The 19,894-nt window shown below is 34.1% G+C and overlaps 1 protein-coding gene across 2 annotated transcripts in view; it reads right to left on the bottom strand.

Annotated features, from left to right (window-relative positions):
• Positions 1 to 19,894, bottom strand: part of LOC136977450 (histone lysine demethylase PHF8-like) — an 83,648-nt gene that overhangs the window by 45,657 nt on the left and 18,097 nt on the right. For both annotated transcript variants that reach the window (XM_067272936.1, XM_067272937.1), the window contains exons 2-3: positions 16,798 to 16,883; positions 1,483 to 1,541 (exon numbers count right to left, since the gene is read on the bottom strand). In XM_067272936.1, coding sequence (XP_067129037.1) covers positions 1,483 to 1,541; positions 16,798 to 16,883 — 145 coding nt within the window. The remainder of the gene's footprint in view (positions 1 to 1,482; positions 1,542 to 16,797; positions 16,884 to 19,894) is intronic.

Below are 19,894 nucleotides of genomic sequence, written 5' to 3'. Positions count from 1 at the left end.
CCTTTCTTTGTAGGCTGCTACCACCGTAATAAGATGCAAAAAAAGAAAAAAAACGTCCTCTGGTGCTATCGCCACTTTTCCATAAAATACAATTTGAGTAAATATAAAATATAAAACATGGCCGACGATAATACATTTAATGGTTGCTATATTATATATTTATTTTTACAAGAATTAAATGTATTACCGTCGGCCATGTTTTATATTTTATATTTACTCAAATTGTATTTTATAGAAAAGTGGCGATAGCACCAGAGGACGTTCACCTTTTTTGCATTTTATTACGATGGTAGCAGCCTACAAAGAAAGGTCGCCTCCATGGATGTGAAGTTGAGGACTTGTCGGCTGGTTGCGAACGACGGATGATAAACGTAAACGAAGTAATTTGTTAAAACGTTGCTATATTATATATTTATTTTTACAAGAATTAAATGTATTACCGTCGGCCATGTTTTATATTTTATATTTACTCAAATTGTATTTTATAGAAAAGTGGCGATAGCACCAGAGGACGTTCACCTTTTTTGCATTTTATTACGATGGTAGCAGCCTACAAAGAAAGGTCGCCTCCATGGATGTGAAGTTGAGGACTTGTCGGCTGGTTGCGAACGACGGATGATAAACGTAAACGAAGTAATTTGTTAAAACGTTGCTATATTATATATTTATTTTTACAAGAATTAAATGCATTTATTACATTTAACACTACTTGTGCACTTATAATTCATCCTTAATTTTTCTAAATAAATTATTAAATTTCTGAATTACAATTTTACTTTAATTTCTAAAACAGAGAAACATTTTAAAATGTTTTTATGTCTCAGATGATTAATAATATAAAATTACTAATTTCAGTTTAAAGATAAGAATATAGATTAGTAGATTGACATTTGAATTCAGTCCTTTTTTAAGGACTTATTATATTTAGAAGTTTTGTTCTTTTGATATGTTTTATATTATTTTTGAAATAAAAAAATACATATATATATATGTGTGTGTATCAATTTCCTTGTGCCTAATTCCACATTGTACCCACATTAAAAAATACTCTCTCCTATGAATTCTGGAAACAGATTTCTAATTTTTAATTTTGCTTGCATCTTAAGTTTGTGGAATTGACTAGTGGTGTCAGAAATCTTAACTTATTGATCTTACCAATCATTCTGATTAATAACAGTCATCTCCTACATGTAACAGAGTTAACTGAATCCCCAAATATCTCACACCAATTCCACCATGCTAAATAAAACTTAAATAATGATATGGTTTGAGGTTTCATATGCTGATTTAAAAAATTAATGTGGATTGAAATAAGAGCCAGAGCATCAATAAAACAACTATCAAAATATATTTATCACAAGAATATCATTGCAACGGAAATTACGATTATTATAGTCAAAATATCAATGATGCCAAATAAATGAACAAAAACTATTTAATGATTTAAAATTAATTTAAAAACTTAAATATTCATATCTTTACCTTTCCTTCTGCATCAGGATCAGCAAAATCATGTCTATGCCAATTTCTTCTTTGTTTAACTATAAATAATAAAGGAAACTTTAATTTAAATGCAAGAATTTGATTAACCAATCAATAAATGAAAATAATTTACATTAAATATTCTTTAAAAATTGAAATTAAACAATTTATAATCATAGCATATTTATTTCTTAATACAGTAGTCCTGAAAACTTGGCACTCGATAACCCGGTAGTCCGGATAACTCGACCACACTCCCATTCCTCCACCATGTGTCTGGTGCATTATGTCCGAAGCAGAAATTATTGCTGCTGTCACAGTTAATGAAAAAATGCCAGAAAATGATGATGATGTTGACATTGAGAACTCCACCATACACAGTGAGGAACTAAAGGCTGTCAAAACTGCCCTTCAGTATTTTCAACAACAAGGTGCATTGGTAATGGACTTACTGTTCCTTTGTCATCTTCGTGATGAAGCAGCAAAACGCAGAGTGCAGTGCAGAAGACAACAGGACATTACACATTTCTTTAAAAAAAAGTAGCCAGTTTTTGCAAAGTCAGCTGGTTAATTTTCATTATAGAAGCTTTATGCCTCAAAGTATTTTTCTGAGGTCTGTCTTATCAGATAAATTACTGTACATTGTGTATTCATTAATTTTCATTTTCATGTAGTAAAGGCTCTATGCCTTCATAAAGTATGTACTTTTCCTTTGTTTAAGGGTATTTGGCAATTTATTCTCTGTTGTATTCTCAAGCAAACAATACATACAAGTACAGTACAGTATTTTCTGAGGAAACACTCGTACTTATTCTTTTTTAACCCCATTCCCAATAACCTGGCATTTTCACAAACTCTGCCACCCTTCGGTCCACATTAGGCTGAGTTTTCAGGACTATACTGTATTATCTGCATATTTTGATGATTTAATGAAAACTTTAAAATGTAAACTTTATTAACAGATATTTAAATAAATATTTATATAAAATTTTTAAAACTACCATATTTGTTATGAGGGGGGGAATAATCCATTCAAAAATAGAATGACATTCAATGTTTATTTGAAATTCTCAGACACTATTGACTTAAGGTTAATTTAGTAAGAAAAAATTAAATAACAGGTTTTAATCTAACTAGAAAACTTTCAACCTTCTCCAGGAAGTCACAAACTTCAACATTAACATTTTGACTTATCAACACAAATCATTTAAAAATAGGTTTAAGTTTTTTTTATCAGATTTTTCAACCTTATAAAAACTAGAATTAGTTACTAAACATAAGTATATATGTCTATCAAATATTAAAAATTTGGTATCCAAATATTAAAAAAAAAATGTAAATTATTTGATAACCAGATAAATTAGATAAAATATTATTAAATAAAACCAAGTATTTGAATTTTGTCTAACAGGCTGGACATGTGATTGACTGCTGCCAACTGACCAACAGAATAACTGACTGCCAATAACTGTCCTGTGAGGTAGCAATAGAGATTTTTATTTACAATTATATTAATATTTAGTTACTTGCATTATTTATTTTCCATTTTGTTTGTTATTTTGAATTTTTGGGTTATGTCAAACATCAACTGTCATTTCAACAAGGTTAGTGCTAACAAAATTCCCTTACAAACTGGATGTATTTAATATCAAAATTCCAAAAAACAACCTTAAATCTAGTACATACAACATTTTGGAATCAAGTAACACCCATCTCCAAGGAAAAAAAAAGCCATTTAGAATGGTCACCTATAACAATGTGTTAAGTGGAATCCACAGAGAGGTTGCCCAACAGTTCTATGTTTATACTGCCTAGAGGAAGAGCCTGACAGTGTTATCCTTATTCAAGAATGATAAGGATCCTCCCAATGAATAAACTCTCCCTAGGGTTTACACAATTTCATTACATGTACACAGGATGGGGATCATCATTATGAATACATTGGCACCACCTATAGATATCTCCAGGCTAGGAATATAAGACCCCATTAAAAAGCACTTGGGTATACTGCCTTGACAATCTTTGCTTTAGAGATGTGGAAGAACTCATCTTCTCTATTGAGCCATAGTTCTGTCATGCCTTAAATAGTTGGAGATATTTAAAGAGTTTAAAGGTATTACTAAAGGGATGGCTATCAACAGTAGAGACACAGCTACTATGTTGCATACCTTGGAGGGCATTATTTTAAATCAAATAATTTTCCATTTTTACTGTTTTATTCATTTATGTATTTACATTTTGTGTTATTTTTCCTTTTTGTAACCAATGCTTGATATTTATTATTTTGATGTTAATGCATTTTATTTTGTTGTATTTTAGTGTATTTATCTTTATCTTATTTCTGTATTTATTAATTATATATTCAGCTTTTACATATATGAGGTTATGTACTGTACCTGATAAATACTTTTGAAGTTGATTTTCTGTTCAATTTGTATGTCATCTTTATAACCTAAAGAGGAGCTTTAAAAAAAAACTGAAATGTTAGTTCTATCAAGAAATTGCCTATTCTGCACTAAATTTGATGATTTTTGGAGTTTTGATTTTAAGACTAGTACTTCCTGGCTAATGGGATGCAATTCTACTCATTTGGTTAATGAATGGAATTGTATTCTGCTAATTTAGGGATTAAATATGTTTAAATATTAAATAATAATGTACTATATTTTTGTAACCAGATTTTAGTAGATACACTAGTTAGGAGACACTTTATTTTTTATAAGCATGCAAATTAACATTATATAAAAGATCTTTGTCAAACTGATACATCAAACTAGACTTCACTTCTGCTAGTCAGTGTATAGCTGTGGAATTATAAATAATTGTAATTTTGTAAATTTTACTAGCAATCACTTTCATAATTGTAAATACTGAATTTGAAATTTGTAATATTTGATTTTTATACTAGCTCTTGTTATTGAAATTATAACTTTTGTTTTGTAATCAGAAAATCCAGTATTGGAATTATAGTTTAATAAAGTGTTTTGTTGAATATTTTATGAACTATGGTCAAGGGGTCATTCATTTCTTTGACATTTTGGACCTGCAACAACTGATTGCCAAAAAGTTTTTGGTTGCCTGGTTTCAGTTGCTCATTTTTTCTTTGAAAATTCAGCAGATTTTATAATGTTTGATTTACTTTAGTGACTTACATTGACATAAAAATAAATAAAATACAAATCCTAGATAATTTTTAAACTTATTTACACTTTTGGATTCTCATCAATATTCAAAATGAATTATTATTTTAATACTTGATTGCTTCTTGTTCTTTCAATGTTCATTAGTGAAAATGCAAAAAAAATTGCTGTGTCAAACTTATCATACAGAAACACACGTGGCAAAGAATAGAATTTATTATTCAATACATATTATTTTTGTATAAAATGGTTTCAGGGTATTTTCCCCCTCTTCAGATCTTCTTTCATACAATTATAAATTTTGCATAATAAAATACATTAAACTTAACATTTATTTATATTACATATGTGCAAAAACCAGAGAAAAATGAAGGTTGTTTTGGTAGGTTTTGTTTAATAAAATTTATATGATAGTTTCTTAACCAAAATACACAATGCAGTGAACATTCTGTAATATTTTGTCTTCTTAATAATATCTTATTCTTAATATTATATCTTAAATCTTTTCAGGAGATACCTGAATTTTACAATTTAAAAATAACAAAGCTGCCATTTTAAAGTGGTAGCTTTGTTTGGTCTGGGACAAAAAAAAAGTGAGTAGAATAAAATGTTACTCACGAAAAACCCATAACTGGTGCGTAACATACAATATCAGTCACTACGAACGTTTTCAAAACTCCCTCCTGGGTTCTTCTTCAGGTTAAAAAATTGACTGGAACGAGTTTTGAAGATGAAAAAATGAACCAAATCACGTGCCGAACAGCATCGAACGTGGAAATTTTTACGTGTCGGAAAAACATTTGTAGTGAGTGATATGGTATGTTACGCACCGGTTACGGGTTTTTCGTAAGTAACATTTTATTTTATACACCCAGTGTGAAGTTGTTCATCATAAGTGAGTAGAACACGGCTACTAAGACAGATGGCCCATCACAAATGTGAAGGCTCAATTGTGGCTTTTGGAGGGATGATTCCGACCTTTTCCAGTAAAAGTGGACATGTCACAGACTTTTTCAATGCATTGGATGAGGCAGCTAGCTTAGTGGACTGGACCGTGCAACAGTGCTTACGCATCACAAAATGCAAACTTAGACCTCTGCTAATTATCACCGAGTTCAGCGTTAACACAAAACTTTCCTTTTTATCGCAAGTACTTTCAACGAAGTTAAGCTCATCGTCTTCAGACAAAAAAAGAACAACAAATTTGAAGAAATGGCATGTGCAGAGTGTTCCAAACGGAAAACGGAAAAATTTCTTTGGCAATTTTTAAGAAGAACTTTTTAACGTTTGGTAACTCCGGTTCGGAAGCTTTTAAATCTGCGCGACTGGCGGCGCATGCGTTGAGGAGCGAACATGCTAACTGTGCAACTCTCGGCGCGTTTGGTTGTTTAGACGCTGGTACAAAGGGACCCATATTTCGGGCAAGTCCAGGGTGGGGACGTTGCATGCGTCTGAGGTCATTGTGAGGAGTGCTTCCCAGATAAATGTAATCCGTCTATTATTACAGCGCTTGAGCAGTGTTGTTTCTGACCATAGCGGGATGTAACCTTGCTATGGAACTTTTCTAGCCAACTCTGTGGTTTGTCTTCCTTTGTTTATATCCTCCTGATGTTCTGCGAGACGGCAAGCAAGCATTCTTGTCATTCCTGTTATTGGATTTCCTAGTCGCACTGCGTAAACCCCCGATTTTTCTAAGACGCTGACTTTATCTCGGTCGTTACATATGCTCCTACATAAGCTGGGTAGAGGAGTTAGGGGAAGTACAAAGCCGTACCGCCGGAAATGCGGCTAATAAGTATAGATCGTGCCCCTAGATACGGCAATGCTGATTGTACTTTAGAAATTTCCTTTTTGCCGTATAGCATAGTAAACAGGTAGATGGAATCGTTTACCCTACACAGGACATGCTGGTGTAGCCTGAGACTTTGCCTGGAGGAACTTGCAGATGAAAAGCGTGAGAGAATATGACTTTAAACATCTAATGATAGAGCAATTCAATTGCGAGCCATATTTGATTTGCATTCAAAGTTCCATGCTGATGTACAGCAACGAGAGAAAAGGGTTCAGAAATTTGTGGTTAAGCTACAAACTCTAATCAACGCGACAACTATCCAACAGGAATGACAGAACAGGAGTGTGCTATCATAAAACAATGTCAGCAAAGAGAGCTGGACAAAAAATGCCGCATCCAATTTCTACATGGGCTGAATGAGAAAATTAAGCAAAATGTGGTGTCGCAGGATCTCACCATGTTCTCAGAAGCTTTGAGGGTAGCAATTAGAGAGGAAACAATCAAAATTTTATTTCAAGCATAAAAGAGGCTCTGGACAATCATGCATCAAAAAAGGAGAGTGTGAAAACTTGGACAAAAAACCCGCGCTTGACACGAAAATCAATCAAATTATGGAGCAACTCAAAACATTAGGGGAAAAACTCAAGAATCAGTCAGCAATGGGACTGAAAGACAACCTGCATAAGGAGGTGTATACACAAGTTAGTGATAATTAGGGATTGCAATCCAGCAGTGTTTTCAATCCAGCTGGATTTTTGCTGGGCCAACATCATTCCAGCTGGATCCAGTGCAGATGTATTTTTGGTGCAATAAAGTGTTATCTATCTATCTATCTATCTATCCATCCAGAAATTTATGTTTTTTTTAAAGAAATAAAACATCTGTTTTAAATACTTAAGAAACTTTTATTATTTAGACTGGTCACTATAAATCAGTAAAACTTCTTACACATTTAGATAGTAAACTTAACTTTGGTTCGGTTTAACACTTAAGATAGAGATAATTAAACATTTAGTTTAATCAGATTATAATTATAATGTAATCTTTAAGTTAAATAATAGCAAAGGTAATTCTACTAATTAATTTATTTTAATATATTATAATAATGTAAGGACAGATAATCAGTGGCTAAGTGGCTATCAGTCTTACCAGTTTTCTTATATAGACTCTACATGTCAGTCTGTAGTTATTTATAACTGTTAGTAAAGTAGTGAGTAAGTAATTAGTACAGTGGAACCTCGCTTAACGAGCATAATTCATTCTAGAGTCTTACTCGTAATGCGAAACACTCGTTAAGTGAAACAATTTTTCCCATAGAAATTAATGTAAAATACGATAATGTGTTCCAAGCCGAAAAAAATTCTCAAATGTTTTATGTATAACGTTTATTCAAAAAATTATACAATATACACTGTTAAGGAGTGTTAATCATCATCATCTTTTCTTCTAATGTGGAATGAACCATCCTGAAATGAGAATTCAATTCGCAGGAACAAACAAACAAAAAAAAAACAATCACAGCTGATATGTTTGATAAACATTCCAAACGATATACCAAATTCTTGGGTTATGTAAAGGCTATAATTAAATATTAGAAATTAATTAATTTGACATGAGGTAGGCAGTTATGTTTCCATCTTGTATTAAATTTAATAATTACAAATAGTTCATTTTTAGTTCAGACATTTCTAAAATTTAATTTGAAATCGGTCATTAAATTTAATGACCCAAGAATTTGGCATATCATTTGGCGTGTTTATTATATAACGGGCTATGATTGTTGATGTTTGTAAGTAACATGTGTGAACTCAAGTTTGGAAAAATATGTGATCGCAAACGTCAGTAAGATGCTAGCAGAACAAGTGCTAAACACAGACACATGCGCACAATTCAGGACTTCCCCTCTCCTCATCACTCGTTATGCGAAACATCACTCATTAAGCGAGGCAAATTTTTACAATTTGTTTTGCTCATTATGCGAAATACTCATTGTGCGAGGTGCTCGTTAAGCGAGGTTCCACTGTAGTTAGTTATTATTATTACAATCAAGAATTACATACATTCATATCATCATATATCTAAGATACTGATAATCATTCATTTAATTAACTATTTAACTAACTAGGTAGTCTCAGTTTCTCACTAATTTTCACAATAAAATTGCCTAGCCTAGCCACTAACCACTTATAGAATAAAAGTTAAAAACGCTTACTTAATAGAATTAGAGTAGAAGTTATAAAATATTAGTCTTGTCTTGAATAAAGTATTTTAAAGGATTAAATAAAATTAAATCAATCACTTCTGTTATTTCTTTGACTTTTCTGAAAGTAGGATCTCAAGAAACAAATGGTATTGATGGTGTTTGTCTCCCAATCTACTTCTTAATGAACTGCATATATATATCCCGCTGCGGAGAAGGCCTCTATGTTAGTTGGTTTCAGGGTCATCAAATAATCATAAATCGTTCCGTCACGTGATTCATTGACATCACAACTGACCATAAATCAGAATTATGCACCAGGACTAGTAGAGGAGTTACTTATTTTATTTAGCGCGAAGACACTTTATTTAGCGAGAGTGGAAAGTCAATTGGCAATTAGATCAGCAGAGGCAAAAGGGGCAGGCGGTGCAGTGTACAGAGGGAATGTAGCATGTGCCGAACTGAACGGCAACGTCATTCTCGCTGCCGAGCGATAGCGCACGTAGCAAAGTGGCAACGCCGACAACGTAGACTTTTGCACCATTATTTAGAAAGTTAATTGAGTATTTGCGGATCCGCAGCGCTAAATCCAGCACCTGGTGCTGGATCCATCAGGCCGAAAAATGTGCTGGATCCAGCTGGATTGCTGGATGAGGGATTCAGCAATTGCAATCCCTAGTGATAATGCTGAAAGTAACAAGTTAGGCAAACACCTCAATCTGCAACAAGACCAAAGTTTGGAAAGGAAAGGCACAGAATTATTCAAACTGGCAGCACCCACCACCTGCAAATTTTATAAGACTGCCAAGTGTGTGAACACCAAGACAACCATCTGCAATGTATAATCAAGTCCCCTATTGGCAATACCCCAAACTGAATCCCTTGCCCTATAGATAGGTAGAAAGGAAAGAACCCTTACATTTCATCCAATTGTATCTATTACAGCCAGAAATAAAAACATTGCGATCAATTAATGTCAGAAGGGCTGACTCTGATATCCCCTTTTCCATATTTGTCGTATCCATGTTATACTAGTTATGCACCTTTTTATCAGGTGCAGTATAGATACACTTTCCACAGCATGGCGCACCATTATTAAACTAGATTCCGTCGATACAAACTCACATTAATGATAATTTAAATTACGTATGATAGTTATGTAATAATAATTAATATGAAATTAGCTGATTATTTATTCGTTTATTGTTTAAATAATAGACATATTTTGAAATTGTATCCCAAACATAACATATAAATTTTAACACAATATATTCTAATTACATAATCAATTTGAACATTTTAAAAAAAATATTTGATTTTTTTTAGCTGTTTTGTTCTATATCATTTGTACCCGATGATGTCTATTTCATATAGCAAAAACATTACTAAATTTTTCTTTTCATAGTGCTGGTGTTGGTTTTGTGTGTGATGTATTAGACAGTTTAAACAAAAAAAAATCAAAATTGGGAATGATTGCCTTATCTTTCAGTGTGTTATGGTCAGGACTGGCCCCAGGATTGGTCCCTGGTGCTCGCTAGGTCCCAGAAAGAAGTTTTGGGATCTAGCGAGTACCGATCAGTGCAACTGCTAGTAGATACTTAGCTTTACCCTGGCCCAAGAAAAACCTCAGACAAGCAGATAATCATAGGGAAGGAAATTGAGATGATTTGAAAGGAAATTGTGGCAATAGAATTATTTCAGTAAAAATTAGAGAACCTCGCAACTTAGAGTAATTGAGGGATAATTCGCACAATGCAATCCCATTAACGGTAATCAGTAGATCAAAGAGCAGAGAATTACCTTCCTGCACTTTAGTCTGTGACATAGAAAGTAAAAGAGCACAACTTATGATAGATACAGGCACAGCCATTACCTTAATATCAGGATCCCTTTTCCAAAATTTAAGTGAAATGCAGGAAGTGAAGATGAGCGCATTAAAATTAATGAGTGTAACAGGTCACAAGATAGAAACAATTGGGAAATATAACATAAAATTTAGAATCGGTAGATTAGTGTTTTCTCATGAATGTATTTTAGGGTCTCATAGTAGACCCTAAAATAACAGAACCAAATGATGGAATTTTAAGAAGGAATATAATTGAGAAATATGACAACTATTTCCATTAAGAATGCGAAATTAATATTCCCCATGAGTGATGAGATAACCTTCTGGGGACTAGCAAGTTTTCACAATAACGTTAGTAATCCCAACAGAGTAGGTAAAGACAATTATAGATAGAGAAGAAGAAACGTGTAAGTTTTGAGGAAAAATTGACTCAATTAAATAATTTCCATTAATTTAGATAGCATTAGATAGCCTAATAAACAGGATTTAACAATTTTGAGGGCTTATCAATTATTATAAATAATTTCCGCAAGAATAAGGATAATGCTGAAAGTAACAATAGTAAAAAGAAAAGGAACAGAAGCCACTTGGCAAATAAACAGAGAAGGCGTTCAAAAACTTTAAACCAAATAGAAAAAACAAGAAAGAAAGTAATACTTCAAATGATGCCATGCTGATAAATGGCTGCATAGTTCCGCCATGATCGGAAGTCATTGTGGGAGAAAAGGTGAGAGAAGCTGTCAATCAGATGGTGGGTATGATGGGAATGGTTGAACCTTGTACCCTAGATGAAGGAGGAGTGTTTATCGCAGGTGTTTTAGTAAACACGCAACAATGCAGTAAAATACCTATTAGGATCATGAATATTACTATGCAACCAATAAAAATAAATAAAGGAATTAAAATAGGCACATTTGTTAAGGCAGAAAAAGCAGCCTATGATAGAAAATTATACCATCAGTGAAAGAATAGGCCCCAGAAATATTTGATTGGAGACAGAGTTTTTGTAACAGAGGAAATCCTCCCATCAGGGTTAAAACGAAAACTGGCCCTGAGATGGCCGAGACCCTGTAGGATAGTAGCAAAAAAGTCCTGTTGACTTAATTTTCCAGCAAATTCATACCGGAAAGAGGTTGCACACACATGCTAACCGACTGAAACCCACACTTGCATGAATGGAGTTTCGATCATTTGCAGAGGACAATGTTACTTCAGAAGCAAAGGATCCCAAGGCATTAGCCTTAGAACAACAGATGCCGATACTAATAGACCTTGGGATAAATTTATCTTAAATTCAATGCAACCAAATCAGGTAGAGCCAGTGGAAACAATAGAGGTTAGTCAGCAAGCAACCTCTGTGCAATCTTCACACAATTATGCTCTAAGATATCAGGGACCAGTAGGCAAATATCCTTGGGTCCTTGGGTATCCCAAGTCAAATAGGTGTGGGCAAACAGTAGATGCACTCATCACAAATGCAGTTGGAGGAGGAGTGTCAACATCCCAAAATCAGGGTCAGGAGCATTTGCCACCACCTACACCAGTGTTCCACAACCTTCTTCTACGTGCAGCACACCTATGATTCAACATGGCACACCAAAATGTTATTCCCCTCAAAAAACATATGATATGATACCATTAATAGAATTTCGTAATGCCAATAAACCTATTATTATTATGTTGGGTTTTGTGAGTTATACTCGGTTGACAGCGATGGCTGTGTAGTACGCCGAACTAGAGTCAAGGCATAGTAATTTCTAAACATAACAAAAATTAAATAAATGTGTCAGTGTGTGTCTGTATTCAGGAATTTCCTAACAATATGACATGTATATATAGTGTCCTTCTGTAGTGTGATGTATACATTTCTATTCAATTTTAATGTTCCCAGGCTTTTGCATAGCATGTGTGGTATAACAGCTGTAGAGCAGAGAAAAACAGGTACAATAAGCAGCCTATTCATCCTCCATAGATGCCTTATTTCCTGGGTGAGTTCTGTGTACTTGCTGATTTTTTTCATTGTATGTGTTTTGTACATTGTGAGTGTTTGGAACAGATATGTCTATAATGTATGTGATTTTATTGTGTTTGTCAATGAGTGTGATGTTGGTCTGTTGTGGTAAATTGTTTTGTGATTATTGTTCTGTCATAGTACATTTTGTGAGTGTTGTTTTCCAATACTGTCTGTAAAATGTATTTGTAGTATGGTTCGTGGATGTCTACTAATTTGTGTTTCTTTGCAAGCTCTTGATGTATTATATTTGCTACTTGATTATGTCTATGTAAATAATCTGTCTGTGCCAAGAGCTTGCAACCAGAGGTGATGTGTTGTATAGTTTCTGGCATGATGTGACATTTTCTGCATGTGTCATTTGTGAGTGTTGCATCTTTGAGTATGTGTTTTCTGTAGTTTTTAGTATTTATGACCTGATCCTGTATGGCGATCATGAATCCTTCCGTCTCCCCAAAGAGGCATCCCCAAGCTAACCAGCTGTTTGACGCAGTTTTGTCAACAAAATCCTGGGCCAGGTTGTAAGGATGCCTGCCATGGAGTGCCATTCGAGCCCATGATTGCTTAATGGTGTCTATGCTTTTTATATGTTGTGTTGTGTCCATATGATGTGAGTGTAAGTTTAATGGTGTGTTATTCGAGTCTGCTAGAGTTACTGCTTTATGTAATTGTGATGTTTCTTGTTTAATGTAGAAAAACTCTCACAGTGACTGTATTTGTTTGTAGTGAAGGTTAACTATGTCAATCAGGCCACGTCCACCATCTTTACGTGGAAGGGTTAATCTTTCTGTGGCAGATTTAGGATGATGTTGTTTATGCTTAGTAAGTAAGTGTTCTTGTTTTCCTTTGGAGTTGCTCAAGATCTGTACAAGTCCAATGTATAATTCCAAAAGAATAAGTGAGTACTGGGACAACGTATGTGTTTATTGCTTTAACATCATCTTATTTCATCAGTGCTGCGGCAGAGAATAAAATACAAGTATAAGAAACACAGCAACTGTGATAAAAATATATAAATAAAACTTGAAATTAATAGAATATGTAAAAGTTCATGTCACACCTTTCACCTTGTGATGCAGAACACTGACCTACACCAATCGGCCTATTTATTCAGTGTAAATGTATTTTTGCATGATAACCTCCTCCTAAGGGAAGAGGTTATCATGCAAAAATAGAATGTTTGACAATAAACATTCAGGTACAGATTGAAATTGTTATGAAAGAAACACTGATGACTTTGTCAAAGATTGAGTAATTTATATAATCAAATTTAAAGATTAGGAAAATTTTCCCCAAATTCGAGTGCCTGATGATTACATCTGTCATAGTTAAAATAACAAACAGAGAACAAAGACCAAGATTGTCATCATTAAGAATTTAAACAATGTCCACAGTGATTTCCAGTTTGTTGATAGCTCCTTCAGACAACTACAAAAAGTGTATTTGTCTCTGACGGTGACTTTGAATTTGGTGATCTGAATCAATAAAAGCCAAAGAAAAGAGAAAAATATCACTTAATCAGAAGACGGACATCTGAAAAAGAGAGCTAGAGACAGCTGCAGAAAGACATTCATGACTTCCAAAAATGGTCTGCATCTACACTTGCACCAAATACACACCAGAAGCATGAGTAACCACTTTGGTGTTCACCTTTTTGTTGTGACAGAGGAGTCAGATCATATATTGAATCACTGTTCATGGTCCTAAACAGATGAATTGGACAGGAACATGAATATATTTGATATTCACCCCCCCCTTTTTGGCTTTATTAGAGAAATGGTAACAAATTTTAAGATTAATATTGAATAAGAATTGCTCAATCTACAAATGAAATAAAAATTAAACAAATGAAAAATTGTGATATACTTTTGTATAGGCATGTTTGAATAAACTTTTAAAACTGGGAAAAATTTTTCAAACAAGGAAATGGAAAAAAGAAAGTCAGTCTCTTCTCCAAAACCTTGAGAATTAACTTATTATCTGAATGGTAGGAAGTCTGATACCACCTGTCAGAAGGAAAATATTTCGAATGAGCAGTTAAATTGTTAGTCGAAATTTAAATATTGTCAAAATGTTACCTGAGATAACCACAAATGTTCATTTAACCAATTGTAACAGAATTAGTACATGTTCAAATGATGCAATGATTGTAACCTCTGTCTGAAGTTACGTGACACATCAAGAAACTTGAGATCAAACGCATGCAAAAGAAGAACAACATTGTCAGATGCCAAGTTGATCTTTCTCTTAAGCTAAACCATCACAAGAAACTTCTCCCAAAAGGCTCAAGGTGGATTGTTAAAATGTTGCCTCCGGTGGCAACATTTTAAAAGAAAGGAGGTGTGCCCTGTGAGGTCCAGGACGGAATTAAAATTATATGTTTCAAATGATGAAAATCCAGCGAGTTAGTTAAGCTCCCACCTTTCAGAATTAAACAAAGCAAGACTTAAAGTCTAGCTTAAATAATAAAAGTTCTTTCCAATAAAACAAAAAACAAAAAGTTTAAATTGCGAGGAGAATATCAAAGTTGAAGGAATTTTAAATATACGGGAATTGAGATTAGTCACAACAATTTCATGACTAAATCCAAAGGGTTTAAAATTGTCACCTGATGATGAGGGGAGACTAATGCAGAATTGAGGGAAAAAATTTATAAAAAAATGCATGTTTAAATGACACGACACTCTTTGCACCAATCCTTTTGTTTTATTTTATGATAAAACAAAAGGGTTGGTGCAAAGAGTGTCGTGTCATTTAAACATGCATAAAAATCGGTTGTTCAACCTTTCATCTATCTCCGAGAGACGTTCGATCTCCTAGAGTGGTTCGTGCTCTTCAAGCTTCACCCCTGCAACAAGAACTATCCTTTTCCAAGCTACAGTGTGCCCCAGGACTGTCAAATCTGCAAACCAAGGAACTGAGGAAGACAATCCTGGGAATATTTGTGACTTTACCAGACTCTATCCTAGTAAATTTGTGTACACAGAGACGTACAGATATTTGTAAGAGAACCTTTAACCCTTTTTATTAACAATAAAAGATAGAAAACCTGTCTCAGTGCTAATTTCATGTCTGCACATGATTGCCATGATCCCTCAACCGTCCTGACAATCCCACACAGTCGACAAGTCTTACATTGAAAATTAATTTGAAGACAGTCTGTCCAAAATTGGTAACCACTATTTATTCATTGAATAATGGTTACCAATGAACCACTATTTATTTATTCATTGAATAAATAGTGGTTATCAATTTCAAACAGACTGTCTTCAAATTAATTTTCATAAAATTGCCATCCAACAAAATTCTACAAGTCTTACATTATTAACATACAGCATAGTATTTTATGACTCTCTTGTTAATAATTTGACTTTATGAACATACCCTAAGTAATTTGATATAAAGATTAGTAGTTAGACAGCCATCTTGTATTAATATTAATAATTAGATTTAATAATTTAGAATACTTTGGAAGAAAAGATTAACCCAAAGCAGACTCAAATCTGCAACTTCTGTTTATTGTGCAAATGTATCTAACATCTTAATGAGGAGTGTGTAGAGATGTAGCAAATATCAACAAATTTATGATCTGATTTGCCACCTTTTTCAGCACTTAACTATTTAGCTTAGTGGTGTTTCAGGCATCAAATAATTTTAAAGCTAAATTCAATTATATACAGCAATCATGAATTTGAATTTAATTTTAGTATTCAAATCAAATATTTAAACATTGAATTTCTGAGATATAACTTGGATATATGTTTAACTAATAAAACTAAGTAATTCAGTCTTTGAAAAATCCAGCCATTAGACATCTGATTATTAAAATATGGACTTGTTTACACACACACACACACACACAATGTCTGCCTAAAAGCTCAAGTTAGCTGAAAATCAAGAAGAACTATTGGTGCAAAGATGATCCAGTCAGTGTGGCAAATGACCCAAATGGTTATATGATTTAATATTAAAAGTCTGAAAGCAAATATCAATGGAAGGTTGGGTAGTGTAAGTAGCAAAACATCTGCACAATAAACAGAAGTTGCTAATATGATTTCTTTAAGGTGCATTTAATCATAAAAAACACAATTTATAGTAAGTGTTGAAAATATCAGCCACAAACATTACAACAAAGCACAGATCTATGAACTGATGTAATTGCTCTAGCTCCAAAGTGTTACACACCTCCCCACAATTGTTTAAAAATTTAAACATTTGTTTATTATTTATTAAAAACACAAACAGATGTTTGATATAAATAGTCAGAAATGATTTTATTTAATAAAACAAATGTAACATAGAACAAATTTAAAAAATAAAACTTACGTATTGGAAGTCCATGCAATTTTTGGCACTGAGGACAGTGATATTTTTCAATGTCTAGTGATTCATGTTCTTTTATATCAACACAACTGTAAAATAATTATATATTTTTTAATTTATTACTGTAATTTATAAAAAAGAACTATATTATATATATATATATAATTAAATATATTTTATTTACAATATATTTATATTATTATAATTAATATATATTTTATAATCTAAAAATATGTTACTTATTGAAAATAATTTATGTCACTAAACCAATAAGCAGTGTAGAAGGCATCAACTTAGACGTTCCATTTCCCCCCTCTCTTTTTTTATTTCCATTATTAATTGTTTCATTTCTATGCCATCGTAGACGTAATTATAAAGTAAGTGAAACAGAAACAACAGATTGCCTAACATGCATTAAGTATTGAAAATATAAATAATAATAAAAATAATACCAAAAATGAGCTTTCTTTACATGGTAAAGACTAGATGGATTGTAAGCATCAAGCCATCCAACAGTATCTGAAACTCTGTTTTGTATATCAAATCACTGTTTAGAAAATGTTAGCAAACAATAGTAAAACAAATATTTGCCTAATTTAAAAGTTATTTAGTAATATTTTAAATTATATACAAATATTACTTTAATTAATATATTATAATTATAATTATATTATATATAATTATAATAATTAATATATTTGGACAGTAAAGGAAGTACCGGATACAAAGGTTGGAAAAGAGTTTACGGATTAAATAAACCGGTAGTCGGACGAGTAGATTGGATATTATAATAGGTCTATGAATTTATACATTGTACAGTTTAATAAATCCAGAAACAAATTGCTTAACTTTCCTGCAACATTTAAAATTGCATATGGTGCCATCTGTTATGATAGTAACTTCTCACCAAAAACCAACAACGGTGCGTTATCAGATATAATTACAATTTTTCACAAACGTTTTCGAACATAAAAGTTCTTCATCAGGTGAAAAAACGGACAACTTATAAAAAACGTTCAATGGAACAGATTTTCGAAAGAGCCGTGCGCAAGATTCGAAATGCTACTCGTGCGGATGTCGTCACCGCTGCGCATGGGCGGAAGTGGAAACTTTCCTGTAATGTCATCCGTCATATATGAGCATTTGCCATGCAACGGATAACGATAACTCCTCTTTGCCGTTGATACATTTTTTATCTCGGGCGGTTTTATGTATGTGCACTGCCTCCATCCATCTCAAACGGTGTATAAGGGGTGTGGTGTGGATAATCCTGGCCTCGTCAAACCTTGCCTGTATATCCGGATCTGTGGCATAACGTGCCAAAGCGGTTGTACATCTTTGGTGACGGATGTCTGCTTTATGCTCTTTAATTCTCGCTCCTAGCGATCTTTTAGTGGAGCCGATGTACCATAAGTCTTCGTCACACCTGTGGTCTTTGAGCGGGATGGCATACACTCCCGGTAGCTTGTCTTGATTGGGGGGGGATCTTTGGCATTCCGTAGCATCTGATATATATTCGGGCATCTTTTATAGGTGATGCTGACTTGTTTCTTCTTGGCAACTTCCAAATATAGCTTTCTTAAATATGGATTGTAGGTGAGCGGAATGCTATCTTTATGCTCTGTTGTTATTTGCTCATGCTGCGTTGACAGTTGGTAATTCCCCCATTTTTTGGTTAATTTACTTATAAGGTTGCAGTATCCGTGGCTCTGAGCAATACTGCGTAACGTGTTAATCTCTTTCTGCAGAGCGTGTCTTGTTGAGGAATGGGTGTACGCCCGTTTGACTAAGGTGTTGAATGCTGCTAGTTTGTACGGTATGGGGTCACAGGAGCCTATGGGGATGTACAATTGGTCTGCAAGCGGTTTCCTGTACACTTCTGTGAGAATGGAGGTTCCTTTAACCATGATACTAACATCAAGAAAATGAACATGCGTGTCATTCGCCTGTTCCAGGCCCAGAGTTACGCCGTAGCTGTTGTTATTAAATGAATCGACAAATGCCGCTATGTCCGGCTTGCTCTTCCACAAGATGAGTATGTCATCCACGTATCTCTTATATAGCTGTATGTTGTGGAGGTGGTTCAGAAGGGTTTTCTCTAAGGAGGGTTCGGAAGGGTTGTGCGAGCTGGTAATACGGCAACTCCGAAGAGAAAACCCTTCGAACCACCTCCACAACATACAGCTATATAAGAGATACGTGGATGACATACTCATCTTGTGGAAGAGCAAGCCGGACATAGCGGCATTTGTCGATTTATTTAATAACAATAGCAATGGCGTAACTCTGGGCCTGGAACAGGCGAATGACACGCATGTTCATCTTCTTGATGTTAGTATCATGGTTAAAGGAACCTCCATTCTCACAGAAGTGTACAGGAAACCGCTTGCAGACCAATTGTACATCCCCATAGGCTCCTGTGACCCCATACCGTACAAACTAGCAGCATTCAACACCTTAGTCAAACGGGCGTACACCCATTCCTCAACAAGACACGCTCTGCAGAAAGAGATTAACACGTTACGCAGTATTGCTCAGAGCCACGGATACTGCAACCTTATAAGTAAATTAACCAAAAAATGGGGGAATTACCAACTGTCAACGCAGCATGAGCAAATAACAACAGAGCATAAAGATAGCATTCCGCTCACCTACAATCCATATTTAAGAAAGCTATATTTGGAAGTTGCCAAGAAGAAACAAGTCAGCATCACCTATAAAAGATGCCCGAATATATATCAGATGCTACGGAATGCCAAAGATCCCCCCCCAATCAAGACAAGCTACCGGGAGTGTATGCCATCCCGCTCAAAGACCACAGGTGTGACGAAGACTTATGGTACATCGGCTCCACTAAAAGATCGCTAGGAGCGAGAATTAAAGAGCATAAAGCAGACATCCGTCACCAAAGATGTACAACCGCTTTGGCACGTTACGCCACAGATCCGGATATACAGGCAAGGTTTGACGAGGCCAGGATTATCCACACCACACCCCTTATACACCGTTTGAGATGGATGGAGGCAGTGCACATACATAAAACCGCCCGAGATAAAAAATGTATCAACGGCAAAGAGGAGTTATCGTTATCCGTTGCATG

Source organism: Centruroides vittatus, unplaced genomic scaffold (genome assembly GCF_030686945.1).
Source record: "Centruroides vittatus isolate TY-2023 unplaced genomic scaffold, ASM3068694v2 contig_459, whole genome shotgun sequence".
NCBI classification, from domain to species: Eukaryota; Metazoa; Arthropoda; class Arachnida; order Scorpiones; family Buthidae; genus Centruroides; species Centruroides vittatus.
The sequence above is the reverse complement of the archived record's forward strand: the minus strand, read 5'-3'. Positions and strand labels throughout refer to the sequence as shown.